This window comes from Pleurodeles waltl, chromosome 3_1 (assembly GCF_031143425.1).
Source record: "Pleurodeles waltl isolate 20211129_DDA chromosome 3_1, aPleWal1.hap1.20221129, whole genome shotgun sequence".
Lineage (NCBI taxonomy): Eukaryota > Metazoa > Chordata > Amphibia > Caudata > Salamandridae > Pleurodeles > Pleurodeles waltl.
This window is the reverse complement of record NC_090440.1, coordinates 1553991369-1554013664: the sequence shown is the minus strand read 5'-3', so window position 1 is coordinate 1554013664 and position 22296 is coordinate 1553991369. Positions and strand designations below refer to the sequence as shown.

At 43.4% G+C, this 22296-nt stretch overlaps 1 protein-coding gene across 4 annotated transcripts in view; it reads right to left on the bottom strand.

Moving 5' to 3' along the window:
- Positions 1-22296, bottom strand: part of ACVR1 (activin A receptor type 1) — a 397514-nt gene that overhangs the window by 126855 nt on the left and 248363 nt on the right. For all 4 annotated transcript variants that reach the window (XM_069225144.1, XM_069225147.1, XM_069225148.1 and 1 more), the window contains 2 exons: positions 15323-15469; positions 717-992 (listed from right to left, as the gene is read on the bottom strand). In XM_069225144.1, coding sequence (XP_069081245.1) covers positions 717-992; positions 15323-15469 — 423 coding nt within the window. The remainder of the gene's footprint in view (positions 1-716; positions 993-15322; positions 15470-22296) is intronic.

Here is a 22296-nt window from a genome sequence, read left to right as displayed (position 1 = left end):
CCTACACAACATTTTGAGACGTCAGGCCCGATGGCCAAGGAGGGTTGTTTTCTAACTGAAGGAGCAGCAGTTGTTACAAGCCACTTTCTTATGCTCAGAAGACACAGCAAAATTACAAACTTGATGGAGAACAGTCCGAGAATATTTCATGTAGGAGCGAGGATAGCAGTGAAATGGCATTTGTTTCATCACTGAGGACATGGGAGAAGCGGTCAGGAGATGGAAGGAGAGCCCGAAGGCCCACGTCAAGCAGAGGTCGATGGAGAGTCCTCTTCAGATGTAATTTCCTATTTAGAATTTCTACATTCACGGCATAAGTGAGAACAAATACATTCTTTCAAAGAGTTTAGTGTAAAATTAATGGAACGAGTATGACTGGCATATCTGGGACCAGTTAAAGAATAACCATAGTGAACAACATTTTGTTTTAGCAAACAGTAGGTGGCACCATTCCAAGCATTTGCGAAATTAACAACAATACATTTTCATCAGTAGAAAAATATAATACTGTGTGTAGATATCCAGGTGTGTGTTGTGATTGGATTCAGTCTGGATTACATTTGAGTATTACAATGGCTGTAATGCTTAAGTTTGAGGATGGTGTGCTGTGCAAAGAGAGACAGTTCACGTTCAGTTGCAAAGGCTAGATTGCAGCTGGCTTGTAACTGACTGCATCTATTTCCGAGAAGGCTTTGTGTAAGAAATAAATCACTTACCTAAATCTGCGATGCAGCATTGCCCATTCTTTTTCACAAGTATATTTTTGCTCTTCAAATCTCGATGAGAAATAGCAGGCTTTCCTTGAGTGCCAAATATCTCTACATGCAAGTGTGCAAGACCACTTGCAATAGACAAAACTATCCTCAGGCAGCTCACTGTATCAAGGGTGGTTATCTGAAGATAATCATACAAAGATCCCATTTCATGGTAGTGAGTGATCAGCCATAACTGGGTGCTTGAATTTCTGGATGTCATGTCGGAAGCAATAAAACCTAAAAAGTACAAAAACGGTTAGATGTCAGTCATTTTGTAAGCAGCTGTCTACACCATCCCACCCACATGACCTTACAACAAAAAGAAATTCTGTGTATACCTCCCACCCCTACATCTTTCCCTTCAGACTACTAAACCTCAGTGCCTCACCCTCAACACCTTCTGTGTATTGGTAACTGCTAAAAGTTAAGTGTACTCCTACAGGTGGTAGTTTTCTCATAGAAAGCTACTGACAGCCTCATTATGAGTAGCCCATTCACCCTGAGGGAATGTGTTATCAGATCCAGACACTGCTCAATCTGCTCAACGCAGACAAACTGTCCCTAAGAGCGTCCGGGCAGACATAGAACGAATCTATGGGAATCTATTAAACAACAGATTGATTGATTTTATTAATGTCCTCAAAATGAAAAATAATGTCACTTCTATTTTCAGAATCCCCGATGTCACTGGGCATTTTGGGTTGTAAACCCCGTAACAGGAAACCCCCCCACCATAGACAATTTCACTTGGCAACTAGTCTGAAAAACGGGAGCCAAATCTACAGAGGCACAGTTTCTTTTACAGTTGTGGCTAGGTAGGTAAGTGGGAAAAGCCTCCGGAGCGCATGGAAGATTCTGTTGCCTGTGAACACCCCTTTTACTGTATGAATTACGATCAGTTATCAGTTTCTTGGCATTAGGCACCACCTAGCAACAGACGAGCAAGAAGGCATCAGGTTGCAGAAAATATTGAGGCAATATATTATTCTGAAATAAAGAGGTTTGGCACTAAAGATATCAATACAAAGCTCTTAGGCAGTGAAAGCTGTCACTGCAGTATCCACATTAGCACCAATCAAGCAACGCAGCGTACAGAGACAAACTATAACTCACACGTCCTCAGTGATGTGACCAGTGGGGGCACGCAAACGGCTGCCAAAAGGTTACTGAATTGCAGCTTAGATCATTAGGGCGCGAAGACTGGAAGATAACCATTTTCCTGAGTTGGGCATCCGGCACAAACATTGTTGAGAAACCTCGCTGAGCTGTGGTAAGCCGAAATGAGAGCAGCCCGAATTGGTAGCATGCATGTAAAACACCAGACCACAAGTATATCGTTAGGCATGTTCATATTGGTGACATCCCTTTTCAGAAAGAAACAATCTAAAGTTATCATTGTCCTTTTACGAGGTTGGGCTACTGAACATCATCATTAGAAATGAAGTAGAATAGACCATCTGCATTATTTGAAGCACATACAGTCTGAAATAACTATTTCTTTTCCTTTCTGTTGAACAGTTAATTCCACAAGAAAGAGTGTCAAAGGACCCAGAACGCATGCACTCTATTGAGAGAACCACTTTGGGCAAGCAAGGCATGCAGCTCTATGCTGAAAAAGGCAGTACCATCAATTGATGGCCCACTATGTCAAGCGTAGCTGTCAGGGCGGGTATCAGAGGTGGGGAAACCCCGTTAGTGTTGAGTGAATATTTGAGGTTGTTCCTGATGAGATTAGTGCCAATTCAGGACGTCTTCCAGATCTGAACCCATTCTGTTCGCATGAGAGCAGACTATTTTTCCCAGTGAAGGTTGATAGTTGGAGGAATGCTGGCTTTTCAATGTGTTTACCTGAATGCGTCCCATTAGATACTGGTCTGCAGTTTGTAGGGTCTTCCTGCTCTAGCTCCATTTTTTCGAATAAGCTTTATGTAGGAATTTTCAGTTCATTTGGGCACAGTCCGGTTGGGCAGCAGAGGATTATAATAAGACTATCTTGAAAGTCTTCGTATGGCAAGGATCACCAAAGGAGACCACCATGTTCATGCTTTTGACTAGATTAACTGTTTCTTTTTCTGCTACACTATTTTCTTATAAAAGGTCTCGTATTGTCTTCTAAAAATCAAATGTAAGGAGATATACATAGCTCTGGCATTGCTCCCCCCTTGGTTTTAGCATGAACCCAGTAATTCTAAAACTAACTGGCAGGCGCCAAGAAAAATGAGAATATTCACTTAAACATGAAATTAGCATAATACAAATTTGTCTTAGTGGGCTAAACTGGAAAAGCTTGCTATGTCATAATTAGTATAAGAAATGTGCAACATATTAAGAAATTATAAGGAGAAAGTTCACTTAAACGTAATTAGCAAAAAACAAATAAGTCTTAGTGCGTTACAATGGAAAAGCTTCCTATGTAATAATTAGTATAAGAAATGTGCAATGTAATAAGACATTATAAAGAGAGAAGCAGATTGCTCAGCATTGCCTTTTCTTGCCTGTCTGTGAAGCGATCACTCCTTCATCAAAGACTAATAATTCCATAATGTATATAAGTGCATAGGTTTTAAAGTATTCATAGACAAATCGGATTCCTGTTTTCTGTTGATTTAAACATTGTGTTGCCAAAGTTAACTCCATATTAATCAACCTTTTAGCTTCTCTCGACGATCCCGAAAAACACTGAACGTTTTAAATTTGACCATGTCCTAGATATCAACATTGTTGCAACACCAAAATCTGGATAATTAAATATTTAAAAGACCTTGTTCCAAATCAGATTGTCACTTCCTGTTCCAAGCAAGACTATCTCTGAGGCCGAGAGTAATGTTGTTTGAGAGAAAGATACTGAGAAACGGAGACGTTTGTTCGAGATCACCCACCCAGCACTGTACAAGAATAAACCATGTGCTTATCTTATGGTGGTAGTTTTATTTCCACCCATCGTGGACAAATACACATACCTCGAGGAGATACTCTAAGGTTTCCCAGGGGTGTAGTGTTTACGATGACTCATATACTGTAACTGCTGTCTGAAGGTGTCCTTATTTAAAGTTAAAATCGAATATTGGCAAAACTAAAACTTAATTTTCCAACCTTTTTAAAGTAAAGTGGGCAGCCCAGGCAGGTACAGAACAGGAGGGGTTTAAAAATGTGGACGCGGACAAAGAGTTTGCAGTGGGTTGAACGAGGTCAACTTGGACTGTGTTCCCTTTGGCCCGATTCGGTATACAAGTTGCATACATTCAGACATTTGGATGCAGAAAAGAGCGAGAATGTATTTCCCCCCCAATTAAGTGAATGGAGGTAATTTTAGATGGAAGATGGTATGGCATATAAAGATTATTTGTTGTTTTTTAGTGTGCCGCACTTTGTCTTCAGGGGTAAATGGGATTCAAAGTTAACACTGTTCTCATGTCACGAGCTGTCCTACGGGCACGCCTCCTGCAGAAAAGCTCTGCGTACATCTAACACATTAAAAAAGGGAAGGTTTACACATAAAAACTAAAGGGAACGACATCACTTGATCGTTAATGATCCGCAGAAGGAAAACGAGCTATAGTACAAAAGTTGTCTAAGGAGTGACTCACAAACAACCTTTCAGCTACAAATAGGCAACAGAAAGAAAGTAAAGGAGTGGCTGAAAACATTAACAAAATCCCTTTTTATTTTTAATGGACACACGCTAACTGCAACTAAGCGAGTAACCTCTAGATGGCAGTCCGTCAACGGAAAAATCAAATATAAAAATGTTCGTGGTGTTACGCCAAACAATGTTTTGAGGGAATAGTCAACGTGACAACACAGAAAATAAAGAGGAAAAGCTGGAGAAAGCATTGCAAACAAAAAAAAAGAACCGCGGGAGTGAAGGGATGTGGCATTCTGGAATTAACTGCATATCCATTCAATGACGATCCTGTCTACAACGGGGTATTATTAGCTTTTGAAGATCACATTGTAAACGATAGTCTTACCCACACCTTGCTACAACTCGCCCGAGAACGTATGATTTGGGCTCCAATCTGCGTTCAAAACCCACGCAGGGGCGGGGCCGACCGTCAAAGATGACCCTCCACCCTTCCCAAACAACGACGGGTCGGCAGCTTCCTAATCATACAAATGTAGGGCTTGAGTGGACCCTCAAAGACAGGGAAAGCAGGACAGAAACCACAATATAACATCCAGTGTTCATCCTGCAACCCAACCTATGAGGAGGACCTGAAGGCGGTGGATGTGTCGGCCACCCATGCAGAGAAACATGGAGGAGCGATCTGGACTACTGCTATGAGATTCCCTGCTTTACTCTCTATATCTGCGAGGTTTCCCAGATCTATTCGAATTGGTAGCCTTAGTCAACTTGGTATAAAACCAGTACCACAGATGTCAGAATTCTAAGGAAAAAACGGGACTGGCCTAACTAGTTACAGACGAGCCTGTGGAACTTGGCAGCTATGAAGGCACTCGTAATGAGAATGCTCACCACCAGAAACTAGAGTCATGCCTGGCTCGACAATCCGTTCTCTATAATTTATGTAAAGGCAGTTATTTATTTTTCCCTTCGTCCCAAATGCCTCCATTAACATCTGCTTGTAATATCACTGTTTGCTCAATCTACTGCTCTTCTGAATTTTACAACGAACTTTGGGAGATTTAAACCATTAATGAAGAAAAAGGGGAGTCCAAATGTCAGGCGAAGCCAGGATACAGCTGTAATTCGAAGTAGTTTTTACACGCAGTGCAAACACTACTGCAATGACTAGAAGTATTCCACAAACCATTATGCTGACTTGCACTTGAAAGTCAAGATGCATAACAAGATAAATCAAACAATAAAAGGTCCTTTTAAGTAGGGCACTTGCATATTTGCAGATGACACCGACATCATTTATGTAAGAAGGCGCTCAGAGGGTACCATCACTAAATCAGTGTGCCCCTCCAGGATTCACCAAGTTATGTACACACTCCTGCCCTGTAGATTCCTACAGCTGTTCTGGCGAAGGGAATGTGCAAGGCAGACATTTAGCATCATTAAGTCTGTGCATTTATAAGATCCTTTCACCTGTGCTCATCCATAGCATAGCCATACATTAGGTCTTGTCCAACCTTTAACTAGAGTGGATTACGGTGGCTTGTTGATGTCAGTGGGCCCTATTCCTCCACACACCTGAAGGGGGGAGGATATCAATATCTGCATTCAGGAGTAGAAAGCAGTAAAGCAGGCACATAAACATACCTGAAATCCGCCTACAGCACAAATGGTTCTGTGGATCAAGAGCCTGCATTCTGCATGGGGAAAATGACCTTCACCAAAAGCAACAATAGCGGTTTGTGATGAATCAAACCCTTTATTTCTGGGGTGCAATTATGCTCTTAAGCACCATGGGCATATCTGATGATTAACCAGGAATCTGGTGTTCACCTGCTGGCTGGCCCAAGGGGACTACCAAGTCTGGCCCAGAACATGTTCTAATAGTGTGTGTTTCAACAGTGCAAATGTTTAGTAAGCACAGGAAATCTGCTAACATTCTCGGCATAATGTTCAACTAGAATATATATAAATATATAGGGAAGCCACTTGCAGAATGCAAGTGCTCATTTCTTTGGAAACTAAATATCAAATACATAGTACTCTCCTAGAACAGGAAACGCATCTGCCCAAACCAAAACCTGGCATTGACAGACAGGTGCATATGATTTTTCGACAATAGTCTAAATACTTGAGAAACAGCTTGGTTTATCAGCACCAAACAATGAAGCTCCTCACCAAGAAATAATATAAGATAGGAGAAAGCATACAGAACTTGCCACTGCAGAGGCTGGTTTTCATTATATAAAAAAACGTAGATAAAGCTACCTTGTGTTTTCTACCACATGCTTTGCCGAAGAACTAAATTCGTTTTCTGACAGTTGACAGAAGGTAAATGATGTCTGTGGATTCTTAAAATGCGTACAAGGTGCTACTACAAGTTGGCTCCCATATCACATGTAACCGATCCGCAGCAAGAGCTATTTTATCAATTCTATATACACTACATACAGTGGGCTTTGTCTCCACCATGACAGTACTGCTCTCTCATCTCATGCAGTTAGATAATTTGCAAGCACTTCCAGTAATTGCTGCATGGGAATGCATAACATAAGGGACTATCTTGCACCTAAAAAGGTACAACGAGCAGGCTGTTTGTCACATTCTAATTTTTATCTTTAATGTGTGCTCTAAACTGAAAGCAATTCTTCTTTGCTTCTTTTTCCCTACATTGCCAGCAGGACAGGCTTTAATGTTATAAAAAGTATTTGTGCATATAGCTCTTGTAAACAACAAGTGTGAAGCACTGCCTCTACATGTGTTGGCACACTAAATCTAGGCTTACAGGCTGAGATCAGACTAGATCTGGCGCTTTCAGGGTTTTAAGGCATTTGCCCTTGCTAGCTTCAAATACTTCACTGACTTCCAGTAGTTAATCCGATTATTTAAAACCAATGTGTATTGTATGTATACTTCTCTTCTAATTACTACATAAACATACATGAACTTTTATGCACACATTCGTTTGCACTGGCGCTTATTTTCACAATCAATACAGCCGTCCGACTACCTCTGGTACCACTTTCCTCTCTTCTCGCGCCCATTTCAACCAATCTTTACAAGTCATTCATCTACTTCAAACATGCCCTTCTACTACACCTAATTTTCACTGGTATTTATTTACGGTTTACTTAAAGTGCCAGTGCAACCAACGTATGAATGGCAATGCTTTTAGAAAAGAAAGGGAGAGGATATAGGAACAACAGCTAATATTTCAGCATGTTCACATATAAATAATGGGTGGACAAGGGGGATCTTCAGATACTTGGAGACATTTCCTGAATTCTACCTCACATTAAAGATATAAAGTAAATTACTTCCAATCAGTTAAGCCTTCAGAGTGCGTGAACCATCTTCAGAACAGCAGCAGCAGCAAAAAACAGTGCTGGAAGGCTAACCTTAAGCATCTGGCAGGATGGTGAAAGAGAAAAAGGTTGAAAGGTAACCATCGGTGTTCTTGTGTAATGCTTATGGGCATGCAAGCTGGCTTTAAATTCAACTCTTTGTTTAAAGGCAGGCAGTGAAATGATATCTGTGGAGAGGGAATATGTTCCAATATCTTAAGACAAAGAATGAGTTTTGTAGAAAAAGTTTTGCGCCTCTGAAATCTACTTAACCTTTTTTTCACGTACATCTCAAGCACGCGTTGTCGCAGTGCAGAAGAAAAAAATCAGTGTGGAAGAAGGCAATGCAGTGACAAGTCACCAATAGAGTTATAATCCCACAAAAAGTGATGAAAAAAAGAGAACACATTGGCAGCTCATATTCTTTACTTATGTGGTTAAAAGTCAAACGGGGCCAAGAGTATTCTTATGAAGGTTGGAGGGGATGGTGGTGTGACACATAGAATAGGGCTATTTAAACAGGAGCTCCCAATAATCATCGCATACCAGAAGAACAAATTCTTGCTGAGTAAGACCTTAGTCAATTTTACAGCCCAATGTAATTTACTAACCATTTGCACATTTATTGTTATCATTTAAGATGACCATTTGCACATCTGCAATCGTAATGAGGAGGCTGTTTGTAATAATTATTTAATTATCACCAAAAGCTGACCTTCATCACCAAGCATCTTGGAGATGCACCCGCTCTAGGAGTGAACAAGTGGCTGCCTGAAGAGCAATTGGTGGCCCCAAGCAAAATAAATACATAAAACTACCACTTTCCCCTCACCTCAGAGAAACACGGCCCTTTGCATCCTGAAAACTACTAGCACCTCTGTGGTGATTGGCCAAAACCTGTAGCTGTGCCAGTACATTTGGAAGCCAACACCACAAAGCTGAATATAGGAGCAATGAGCATGAGGTGGGGTGTTGTGTTAGTGCATGGATTTGCACCAATGTAGGGGTGAATAGTCAATGGAACAGGCACTATTGAACCGGCTCAATACCTCAATAAGGAGCAGATAGGAGGGAACTAGGGGTTTCAAGGCTTCCAAGCACTTCTCAGGAAATGGTCGCCACACTAGATTCTACTAGAAGCTTCTGACAGTGAATTAAAAATCTCCAGAATAGTTAAACATTTTTAAGCCTCGATGTACCCCCTTCAAAAATCAGCACATTCTGAGTAGTTAAACTTAGAGGGAGACATCCTGTCTGGCCTCACAGAGAAAAAGTTAATGATCCTACACAATTGGCTGTTGATGTAGTGATATGGGAGGGTATAAACAGTAGAACTAGTAATTATAATGAAAAGACAAGGGAGTGTAGTGTTGCGCCTGTGATGTAACGGGGACGCGACCACTACCAAGAGGGGTGTTGCCTCAGCAACCCCCCCTATTGATGTTTATTTGGTATGACCCCGGGTCAAGCCTACAAGTTAATAAAAGAGAGACTGTGACGGAGGTGAGGTCACTGGAGAAGCAGAGTGTAGAGCACGGCGGACCTCGACCTCCGCCGCAGAGTTTAAAAATACAGAACACGTGTTTTGTTCTTTATTTATTTAGCGCGCTTCGCCGCTAGAACAAAGACACAACACTGGCGACGAGGGTGGGCACCGCCTACCTGCCCGACGATCGATCCCTGCAGAGAAGAATGTGGTGCTCGTGCCTCGACCACACTCATTTGGCGAGGCGGCCGCATATCGCTGCAAGACAGAAGTCGGATCGGCTCCATTTAAAAAAAAAAAAAGAAAGCAAGAAGAACTCCACACGAGACGCTTACACACCGGTAAGCTTGCTGGCCCTCAGTTACATGTTCATCTGTAGAACAAACAGAGAACACAACGCCAAGCCTTGCCCTCAGGCTGTACTTAGACAGCAAACAAGGAGTAAGACATACAGACCATGCATATTGTGACAGCACCCTGGTCTCAGAAAAAAAAGACTGCAAGTTGGGTTTTTGTCTCCCCTCAAAAAAAAAAAAAAAAACGAGGAAGGCATACAAAAAAAACATATAGTCAACCGACACAGACACAAACCCCTAACAGCCTACAAGATGAACACAGTACCCCCCACTGAACCGTTTATAGTAGAATGGGCCCCCTCCACACAGGCGTCGTGCTGGAATGAGTGGGTGGAGCGGCTGATGTTCTATTTTGAAGCCACAAAAACTGAAGATGAGCAAAAGAGGGCAATGGTGGTACACCTAGGGGGAAAAGACATACATCACATATCGAGAACAATAAATGAAGCAGAACCAAAGACGCACTTGACACTCATTGCAGCGCTCCGGACGCATTTCGCACCCATGGTCAACGTTGACTATGAAAGATTCATATTTCGACAAGCTCGACAAAACACCGACGAGTCCATCGACATGTTTTATCTGAGATTAAAAGAGCTTGCGGCCAAGTGCGCATTCCATAATGAAAATGACGAGATCAGAGGTCAAATTATTCAAGGCTGTGCATCGTCCAAACTAAGAGAAAGGATCCTTGAAGAGTCAGGGCGGTCCTTACAAGACATTCTTACGATGGGGAGAACTAAAGAACTGTCAAAGGCGAGAGCATCCCATATGGACAGAAGAGGGGGCGGCAATGATGGTGGCCTCCTCCAAGCCAAGGTTGCAAAAACCACCACAATCAAAGAAAACATGTGGGAGATGCGGAGGAATGAACCACCCCCTGGTAAATGGTCCTGCCAAATGGAAAGAAATGCGTAGGGTGCAGAAGATTTAACCATTTTGTTAAAGTATGCAGAGCGACGAAAGGCACAAACACCCAAACCACAGTAAACACTGCCATAGAAGCACAACCCAGGGGCAGTGACATGGATGATGATGAGGAAGGGATACAAATAGTCCACTCACTCTTCACCATCAGTACGGCAACACGTCGACAGGAAAGGCTGCCCAAGTGCCAAATACAAGTGGCCAGATGCCCAGTACAAGCCATAGTAGACACTGGAGCATCTATCAACATCATGGCACAAGCAACATACCAAACGTTAAAGCCGTCCCCACCCCTTACACCAACACAAGTCAGAGTGTTTGCGTATGGCCAAGTGCGACCACTGACGATAAAAGGGAAATTCCGAACTACTATAGCTCATGGGTTCCAGGAGACTGAGGCATACATATATGTAGCAGAAGAAGGACAGCGAACTCTGCTAGGATGCCACACTGCGGAAGCCCTAGGTATTGTGACTTTCACCTCTGAGATATACATAGAGTCCCTGAGCGACATTCTAGAATCATATGCACGTGTGTTCGAGGGCATAGGGTGCCTAAAGAATAAGGAAATTACGTTGCATATTGACAAGTCAGTCCAACCAGTGGCTTTAAGACATCAAAGGATAGCATTTCACCTCAGACCCCTAGTGGAGAGGGAACTCTGCAAATTAGAATCTGCAGGGATCATCGAGAAAGTAGATGGCCCTACACCATGGGTATCTCCGATTGTGGTAGCTAAGAAACCCAAACAACCGGGAGAAGTCAGGATCTGTGTCGATGCCTAATGTGGCCATAAAAAGAGAACGACACATTACACCTACCATCGATGACCTAATCGGAGAGCTAAGTGAGGCTAGATGGTTTTCAAAACTGGACCCCAGGTCAGGATACCACCAACTAGTCCTAGCAGAAGAGTCTAGGTATATCATGACCTTCTCCACCCATGTGGGACTCCGCCGCTACAAGAGACTACATTTTGGAATCTCAAGTGCAGCAGAAGTTTTCCAAAATACGATACAAGAGCTGCTGATAGACTTGAAAGGGGTCACAAACGTCAGTGACGACATCCTAGTCTTCGCAAAAAACCATCCTAGAACATCATGACAATCTCAAAAGAGTCCTCCAGCGTATTCATGAGTCAGGCCTCACTCTACACAAGGAGAAACGCAAATTCCTAAAAGAAACAATACAATTTTTGGACACACTTTCTCATCAAGCAGCATTGCACCCGATCCTGGAAAGGTAAGGAACATCAAAAATGCGCACCCCCGACAGTAACGGGAGTGCAAAGTTTTCTAGGGATGGTGAACTACTGCGGCCGCTTCATAAAAAACCTCACGTCACTAACACAACCTCTGAGGGACCTCACCCAAAGCATCGTCGGCATGGTCCTGGGGCCCTGAAGAAGAACATGCCTTTCAAGCAACAAAAGAAGCGCTGTCAGCAGATACAACTCTACGATACTTTGATCCCCAGCGAGAAACCTCCATTGCGGTAGATGCCAGCCCGACAGGGCTGGGAGCCGTGCTCCTCCAGAAAGTCCACGCGGAGGACTGGGCCCCAAGTTGCATACGCAAGCCGCTCGCTGACAGACACTGAGAAAAGGTATTCTCAGATTGAGAAAGAAGCAATTGCCATCCACTGGGGATGTAAACACTTCCACCTTTATGTGTATGGGCATCCGTTTACTGTCACTACAGACCACAAACCACTGATACCGCTTTTTCAACGCAACGCGTCCAAACCACCTCCACGCATTGAGAAATGGATGCTCCAGCTGCAAGAATACAACTGTAAAGTAGAATATCGCCCAGGGTAAACAACCCGGCAGACTATCTCTCGAGACACTCCAGACCCGCCACCCCGAGGGAGGAAAGTGAAGCCCGTGAAATAGAGGAGTACGTTAAATGTGTAGCAGAGAGATCTCGACCGCTGCCCATCTCGATGGACACTATAAGACAGGCCACAGAAGTGGACGACAATCTCCAGAGAGCAATACAGGCGATGAAGAACAACAGCTGGCGCGCCGGACCGAAACAGTGGCAATCTCTAACCCCTGAAGCAAGAATGGTCATGGAAGGGCTGCACCGAGTGCAGCAAGAGCTGACGATCAGTGAAGATGGATGCCTTCTCCGAGGTCACAGGTTAGTGATCCCCTCCAGCCTCACGAATAGAGTAGTTCAGCTCGCACACACTGGCCACCAAGGAATGGTGAAGACCAAAAGCAGGTTGTGGACAAAGGTATGGTTCCCAAGGATGGATGAGGAGTTAGTACGTTCCTGCCATTGGTGTCAAACGACTGGAATGCCCAATGTGCCGGTTCCGATAGAGACCGAGGAACGACCCCACAAGCCGTGGGTATCTACCAGCCTTGATTTTGGAAGTCTGCCTAACGGAGATCATCTAATGGTCATGATTGATGACTATTCTCAGTACCCGGATGTGGAAGTAGTCCGAACTTTGACAGCGTCTGAAATAATCTCGAAGATGGAGAAGATGTTCGCCACCCATGGGCTAGTAAGAGAAGTCAAGACTGACAATGGACCGCCATTTCACGGAAGTGAGTTTGGAGAATACTTACGATCCTGTGCTTGATGCCAAGTGAAGATCACACCTAGATGGCCTCAAGCCAACGGAGAGGTCGAAAGATTTATGAGGACCTTGAATAAAATAGTTCGAATTGCACTGGCCAAGAACGAGGCACCCGAAAGAGCGGTCTACTCTTTCCTTCGTGATTACCGAATGACACCCCACTCCACCACTGGAGTAGCTCCGAGCCACCTGTCAATGGGTCCTGCTACGATCAACGAAACAGAAGAATACGCCAAAAGGAAACGGTCAAATGACAGGGCAAGCCGCCACAGGAAAGCACGTCATTCGGACATTCAAGTAGGAGACTCTGTACTCATCAGAGACCGGTTCCCAGGGAGCAAATTTCATCTACTCTTTGAAGACAGACCATGGATAGTCACCAACCGCCAAGGATCAATGGTGGTGGGAAAAAGAGGGTCCGAACAAGTTGCGCTGAACATATCCTGGTTCAAGAAGTTCCAAGCTCCAAGAGAGTCACCCGATGCCAGTCTACAACATAATACCCCGGCAACAGAGATGAGTGGATTTGAAGAGGACGAGGAGCCAGAACGCAATCTGACTAATCCACGGACAACATAGCTGAAAGACCTGACTGTAACTCTGACACCAACCCCAATGAGACAGGCTCATCTCACGGAAGAACTTGCCAATCAAGATACCACTTGAGAAGTAATCCTGCACCCTCAACAAAATTGTGTGATTTTCTGATATGATCCAATGAAGCTGACTCACTAGTCGACTTTATCTTTAATTTAATATTATCATATTTATTTGTTGTGCAGATTTTGGAAGGGATGTAGTCGCGCCCGTGATGTAACGGGGACGCGACCACTACCAAGAGGGGTGTTGCCGCGGCAACCCCCGCTGTTGATGTTTATTTGGAATGACCCCGGGTCATGCCTACAAGTTAATAAAAGAGAGACTGTGACAGAGGTGAGGTCACTGGAGAAGCCGAGTGTAGAGCACGGCGGACCTCGACCTCCGCCGCAGAGTTTAAAAATACAGAACACGTGTTTTGTTCTTTATTTATTTAACACGCTTCGCCGCTAGAACAAAGACACAACAGGGAGCTGCCGAGAACCACGGAGGCTCTTAGAATGAGGACTCCCTGTTAGGAAAACAAAGGAAGATCAAGGACATTAAACAACATGCTGCCTTCATAATGCTGAATGCAAAGACAAAAAAGCCTAGAAAACATGGAAGGTCCAAAAATATCAGAGCTGTAGGGAGGGCAGTGTGGTTGATCAAGTCCTTAAAGGTTTGAAGGAAGGCTAACAGAAAATCTGAAGCAGGAACACCAGTGAACAGCTGACTGGAACATTTCATCAGGAATGTACAGCTCACAGAAGTGGGAATGAGAGAACTTGTGCGATCCATAGAAATTGGTATGAAGTTGAAAACAACCACTGAATTCTTAAGGTGGTATCCTTGAATGCGACTCTCAGGCAATACAAATGTACGGTATTTTCCAACCAGAGCTTTTATTCAAGGGCTAAAAGAAGTTAAAAATATTGAAAGATTGAGGCTAGATTTAGAGATTCTGTGAGCTCCATAGAAATTTGTCAAATTCCGTGTTCAATACAGAGCATAACATGGTAACAGCCAAAGACTGTTGAAAACTGTAGTTAATTTTCCCTACAGGATAAGAGAAGACTCCCATTTTCTCTGATTTCTGCAAAGTTTTATTCTTTTTGTGCGTTTGGTTTGTTCTATCTGGGAAGTAAGACAGCAAAATGGTGAGAGTGCAACTCCCTACAATCAGTGTTAGAAGTGGGATAAGGAAGGCAAGGGGCACAGGATACAAGAGACCAACTTGAGAAAAAAGTACCAAAGACCCGACTCATCCAGCGACATTGCTAGCTACAGTTTTGTAATTGATGGATGTTACAGAGGAGAGCTGCTTGTTTTGCAAATATTGGAATATTCTTCAAATGTCATTTTAGCATGTGTTAAGTTGAGAAGCTAAATGCATAAAAACAATGAAAGTGTACACCTTTGTCTATTTACTTGCCGTATTACCCCAACATAATATCCCGCATTTCAATAGTCAATGCAAGGTTACACCTTTTGTTTGTATGCGGAAACCGTTCTCCTTAAGGAAAAAGGTCACTGCGTTAAAACAGTAATCCGAGACAGAGGCTGCATGGCTACTAAAATGGAGTAAGAGTGCTGAAAAAGACAGAACAATAAAGCATAAGATTTAAAGGGCTAGAGCATTTTTCTTTCCTTACGCTGGTAATTTCGATTTTTATCACTAACCAAATATTCTGCTCACTTACCTAAAATGTTTTCATGTCGAAGTAACACTGTGTTGTAAAGTTCAGTTTCTCTGAACCACGATTTCTCATCTCTAGAGGAAAAAATCTTCACTGCAACACTCTCGCCCTGCCACTGGCCCCGCCACACCTCTCCATATCGACCTTTTCCTGACAAATGAACACACCAAAGAACACAAGAAACATTACACTTGTCAACGATTAAAGAAAATACAGCAAAACCATCAAATAAAAAAATACCTTCAAAGTTGTTACAGATGCTACTACTAGACCACATACTTATTTCATTATGAATTTAACAGGAAAGCAGCTGTATAAAATGCAAGATTCTTTAATATTACATAAAGCTTTGAGTACTTGCTTGGTAATTAAGCAATAACAGCTGAGCTAAAAACAGTTTTATACTTCTGCCTAGCTGCTATATACATTAAATAGCACACACAAACATTTTCTTCAATGCTGATATTTTGAAAGGCCCACCTATGCTTGACTACAAAGTGAAACCTTTAATTTTGCTCCTTATCTATCTATTTATCTATTCACTAAAAAAATCCAAAAGTTACAGGGACATAGTTAGGAAATAGAATTTAAAAAAACATAGAAATTCACTTAAAAAAAAAAACAAAGGTTACAGGGACATTATAGTTAAGTTCTGAATTTCCTCCACAAAACCATAGAAATTCAGCAATTATAGTTTCAAGTAACTATAACTCGCGCCCTCAGGTAACTATATCTCAAGCCCCAGCCATGCACTGTTTTTTCCTCAATAATTTGACTGCTAATGTTTAATTGATATTTTTATTGACTTAATAAAAGTTGTCATGAGTGCTGTAATATTGGAGGTAATTAGCAGTGCATGGCAACAGTACAAATTATAGTTACTTGAGAGAAGTAAATATAACTGTTGAATTTCTATGGTTTTGTGCCAGTAAAATCAGAACCCAAATATAGTGTCCCTGTTAATGTCCCTATAACCTTTGTTTTTTAAGGTGAATTTTATGGTTTTGTTCTCTATTTCCTAAGTAGAATGTCCCAGTAACCTTTTTTTTTTTTTCTTTTCTTCCAGTGAATTCTTTTTTTTTTTAGTTTTTGTTTTTTAAACGTAAAGCAACTTTAATTACTATACCATAATTCAACCACCACCACGCACAGCCAAAGGTTGTGCAAGGCAGTGGTTGGTCGCAGGGCCTGGCCCTGCGCCCAATCCCTTATAACCACACAACCCCGCACAGCCTTTGACTGTAGGGCCTGTCTCTTTGGGTATGAGAATAGGTGTGAGAAGGTGTCTCTGGGAGTCTCTGACAGTATCTGTCTGGGTGTGAGAGCATCTATGAGGGTGTGAGTGGGTGTGAGTTTCTGGGTATGAGAGTAGGTTTGAGAGGGAGCCTCTGGGTGTGGTATAGTCTGAGCGGGTGTGTGAGTGGGTCTGAGAGTGGGTGCATGAATGTCTGAGAATGGGTGAGTGAATGGGTGAGTGTGAATGACTAAGCTGCAAAGAAACCTCACTTGCCCTTTTATCCAACAAGAGTCCACTTTTTTCAAATAACACCTACCCAAGTGAAATTAATTCTGCCTCCTTGGGTAAATGTCCAGTACATATTCTACAGCTGAATAGTGGACCACAAGGAAAAGTCTCCAGCGACTTTGTGTGCGTTTATCAATGTGACTGTGACTTGTGTGTCTTACTCAAAAATCCTGTGTTAACATGAATCATTCTATACAGGGAGTGCAGAATTATTAGGCAAGTTGTATTTTTGAGGATTAATTTTATTATTGAACAACAACCATGTTCTCAATGAACCCAAAAAACTCATTAATATCAAAGCTGAATATTTTTGGAAGTAGTTTTTAGTTTGTTTTTAGTTTTAGCTATGTTAGGGGGATATCTGTGTGTGCAGGTGACTATTACTGTGCATAATTATTAGGCAACTTAACAAAAAAAAAATATATACCCATTTCAATTATTTATTATTACCAGTGAAACCAATATAACATCTCAACATTCACAAATATACATTTCTGACATTAAAAAAAAAAAAAAAAAAAATCAGTGACCAATATAGCCACCTTTCTTTGCAAGGACACTCAAAAGCCTGCCATCCATGGATTCTGTCAGTGTTTTGATCTGTTCACCATCAACATTGCGTGCAGCAGCAACCACAGCCTCCCAGACACTGTTCAGAGAGGTGTACTGTTTTCCCTCCTTGTAAATCTCACATTTGATGATGGACCACAGGTTCTCAATGGGGTTCAGATCAGGTGAACAAGGAGGCCATGTCATTAGATTTCCTTCTTTTATACCATTTCTTGCCAGCCACGCTGTGGAGTACTTGGACGCGTGTGATGGAGCATTGTCCTGCATGAAAATCATGTTTTTCTTGAAGGATGCAGACTTCTTCCTGTACCACTGCTTGAAGAAGGTGTCTTCCAGGAACTGGCAGTAGGACTGGGAGTTGAGCTTGACTCCATCCTCAACCCGAAAAGGCCCCACAAGCTCATCTTTGATGATACCAGCCCAAACCAGTACTCCACCTCCACCTTGCTGGCGTCTGAGTCGGACTGGAGCTCTCTGCCCTTTACCAATCCAGCCACGGGCCCATCCATCTGGCCCATCAAGACTCACTCTCATTTCATCAGTCCATAAAACCTTAGAAAAATCAGTCTTGAGATATTTCTTGGCCCAGTCTTGACGTTTCAGCTTGTGTGTCTTGTTCAGTGGTGGTCGTCTTTCAGCCTTTCTTACCTTGGCCATGTCTCTGAGTATTGCACACCTTGTGCTTTTGGGCACTCCAGTGATGTTGCAGCTCTGAAATATGGCCAAACTGGTGGCAAGTGGCATCGTGGCAGCTGCACGCTTGACTTTTCTCAGTTCATGGGCAGTTATTTTGCGCCTTGGTTTTTCCACACGCTTCTTGCGACCCTGTTGACTATTTTGAATGAAACGCTTGATTGTTCGATGATCACGCTTCAGAAGCTTTGCAATTTTAAGAGTGCTGCATCCCTCTGCAAGATATCTCACTATTTTTGACTTTTCTGAGCCTGTCAAGTCCTTCTTTTGACCCATTTTGCCAAAGGAAAGGAAGTTGCCTAATAATTATGCACACCTGATATAGGGTGTTGATGTCATTAGACCACACCCCTTCTCATTACAGAGATGCACATCACCTAATATGCTTAATTGGTAGTAGGCTTTCGAGCCTATACAGCTTGGAGTAAGACAACATGCATAAAGAGGATGATGTGGTCAAAATACTCATTTGCCTAATAATTCTGCACTCCCTGTAGAGAGTCCAACAAGACTACAAAGACATATCTCCACTAAACTAGGGTCATTCTTCTAATCTATATGTCGTGTTTCTTTGTTTTCTGGAGATGTCCTCATAGCCCTAAGCTAACAATAACATGCCACCAAAAATGCACTGGGTGGGCCCTTTAGTGAGCTGTCGATCATCCTATCAAAATGCATGAAGACCTGTCCATATTAATACTAATGTGATGGGGCATGCAGGCCCCCCAACCGGCTCATTTTTGCCCAAGGATCCCATCCCCCGGGGACAATCCCTATTGAATTTGGGGTGGGGGGGGGGTGGAGGGTGGGAGTGGCCACATGGCCCTTCCCTCCAACTCCATCCCCCCAGGGATCGGCAATGGGCACCCAGTCAGCACCATTGGGGGAGGCTGAATGCCCCCACAGTTCCAGGTGGCTCCCCACCTCCTGCGGAAGCCAGCACTGCTGTCACAGACAGGGAACTCTTAAACATACAGTGCCCTGTCTGTGAGAGCAATTCTATCGGTTGTTTCCCTGACCTCATTTCTGCAAGCGGAGAAACAGATGAAAACTCCACTCCCAGCAAGCAATAGCTGTTTGACAGTTCTCGTTTCCTGGGAGCATAGTTGTGGTTGCTCTGACTTGGCGGGAGGCCCATGAGGGGGGCTGCGCAGCCTCCCCCCGCTCTCCCCACTTTCCAAACTTATTTTGGCCTAAGGGAGGTGGTGGTACCCAAGGCCTGGGGGGAGGGGGTGGTCCGTGAGCCGCCCTCCCCCTCCATTACTGTCATTTAGCCCAGGGAGGTGGTAATCCTCAGGGCACAGGGGTCCGTGAGGCCCCCCCCATTACTGTTAATTTGGCCCCGGGGAGATGGTGGAGGTCCAGGGGTGAGAGGGGGGAAGGGGAATTTCTCCCCCCCCCATTACTGTCATTTAGACCCGGGGAAGTGGTCCTCAGGGCTTGGAAGGGCTCCGGGCAGCCCCCCCATTACTGTCAATTAGCCCTAGGGAGGTGATGGTCCCCAGGGATCAGGGGGAGGAGGGGGGGTCTTGGAGGTCCTCCCCCTTATAAACATTTAGCCACAGGGAGGTGGTGATCCCTGGGGTCCTGTGCGCCACCCATTTTTTTTTTTTTTTTTTTTTTTTAATAATGCCCCTGGGACCTTGCCCACTGGGGCCTCTTTCCAAAACAAGTGCAGGAGTTCGCAGTATTATTTTTTTATTTAATTTTTAAAAATTTTGCTAGATCCGCCATGACTTTCGGCAAATGCGTTTTTGCCCTGGTGTGGTCCCTCTGGGACACCAGCACCAGAACTAAGGGGTTAGAGTGTCCCTATTCTGGTCTCTTTTTTTAAAAATCTTTTTTTTTCCCTAGGGACTCAGCTGAAGCAGAGTCTGAAGCTAGCTGCCAACACTTCCTTGTTTAAGTGTTGCCAGCCAATCAGATCGCAGCACAAGACTGGGATGATTCACGGAGCCTTTGCATCCCTATATGTACACATTTGAATTTTCTTTAATATCTAAAAAACTACTTAACGGATTTAAACCAAATAACAAAATGGGCACTTTCTGGACCAAGAGCTACCTTTTTGCCAACGCTAGTGCAATTCCGTCCAGCTGTTAGGGCTGTAGTCTTGTTCAGAAACCGTATGGGAATTATCATGGGGAAAACAAAAGGTGGGGGTCCCAAAATGTCGCGGCCCCCGCTTGACAGATCACCCTAAAACTTTCAAGACAGCAGCTGAAGTCGGCGCTGAATTTTTTAGGAAACTTTCATGAGGATTCATCGGCCGGAATCAAAGATACAGGCAAGTCAAAAATGCTTTTTCCATAGAAACTAGGGTCTGATTTACATCTCGACTGAGGGGTTACTCCTTTACAATGGTGACAGATAGCCCATCCGCTGAAATTTAAATACCATCGTTTTCTATGTTATTTAGATTTTGGCAGACGGGATATCCATCACCAGTGTGACGGATTAACCCCTTCACCGAGATCTAAATCAGGACCTAGGTCGTAACTTAAAAAAAAAAACGAAAAAAAAAAAAACACACGCGCACAGAAAAAAAACTTTAAAAAATGTTAGCTAACCTTAAAAAAAAAAAAAGCACAAAAAAACCCCTAGATGTTCACTGAAAAAAAAAAAAGGTTAAAGGGACGTTATAGTTAGGGGTTAAAATAACAAAAAAACAACATTTACAAAAATTTATTTTCCAGTTATAGTTTAATCAGATAACTATATTATGTTACCCTAATGCACTGCTAATGACCTTACATATTAACTAACTCATAAAATGTTAAATGACACTAATTATAGTAGTGCCTGATGGGGGTAAAAGTTATAGCCATCACAGTAAACTATACCTTTTTTTTTTTTTTAAACCTAGCCTCAGGCCTCATTACCTACCATGTTAACCTTTTTGTTTAGCGAATTTCTGAGTTTTAAAAAAAAAATATACAGCAAGATCTAATTACCATACCCAACTAAAACAGCAGTTTAATGCTTTGATTTTTTCAGTGATTTAAAAAAAAAAAAAAAGTATTTGTTTCGCTAAGCACAGTCTTTTCCTGTACATAGCGGGGGGACTATTCCTTGTGCACTGCTTCAACCATGCACAGGACTAAATTGCCTGTAGGCCTGGCCTAAGGCTTGACCTTGCACCCAACACCCCCACAGGCAGCCAACCAAACACCACTGCCCATGGCATTTGGCTGTGTGCAGCATGGGGTTGGGCACAGGGCCCTGCCTCCAGGCAGCCAACCTCTGCTGCACAAAGTCTTAGGTTGTGTGCAGCCAGCCAAAACCCTTTATTTTCTTACTTCAGGACATGGCGACCGAGTTCCAGAGACATCTGATGGAAGCCGCAACATTTTTCTCTATTTTGCAGCCTGCCAATCCGATCTCTCAGTACCGCTGAACCAGTCGTCCAGATAAGGGAAGACATGGATGCCCGGTCTCTGCAAATGGGCTGTCACTAGTGCAAGGCACTTGGTGAACTTCCTGAGTGCAGCAGTGGCTCCAAATAGGAGCAGTTTGAGCTGGTAATGCTTTTTGCTGACTAAAAAAACTGAGATCCCAACATTGTGCCAGATGGATGAGAATGTGGAAATAAGCATCCTTAAGGTCAAGAGTGACCATGAAGCCGTCTTGTTGTAGCAGAAGGACGACATCCTGAAGAGTAACCTTGGGGAGATGCTCTGAAAGAATGCATTTGTTTAGTGGCCTGACGTCCAGAATTGATCGTGGAGGACTGTCTTTTTTTTTTGGGCAGGAGGGGTGCCTGTGGGGAGGGGGGGGGGGGTGGGGGGCAGGGGGGGGAGGGGGAGGGGGAGGTATCAGGAAGTACAGAAAGTATACTTCTGTACGTTGCTGTGGATGGGGGACAGGTTAGATTGCCCCTTTGAGAAAGAGCGCTTGAACTACTTCCCAGAGTAGCTTTTGGGTTTCTGGTGAGAGTGTATTTGTGAGATGAAATTGTGGGAAGTGTAGAAACAAGCTCCAGACAATAACCATGTTAGATAACATCCAACACCGATGGGTCAGAGGTGACGTTCTGCAAAGCTTGAAAGAACCATTTAGGACACCCCCAACAGGTGTTGTGTGATCGGGGGGAAGATGAGGCAAGTCAGGGCTCTATGTTGGTGGCGGCAGATCGTTTGGGGGACCCACCATTACACCTGCTTTTATGTTGATGCCTCTACTGGAGCCT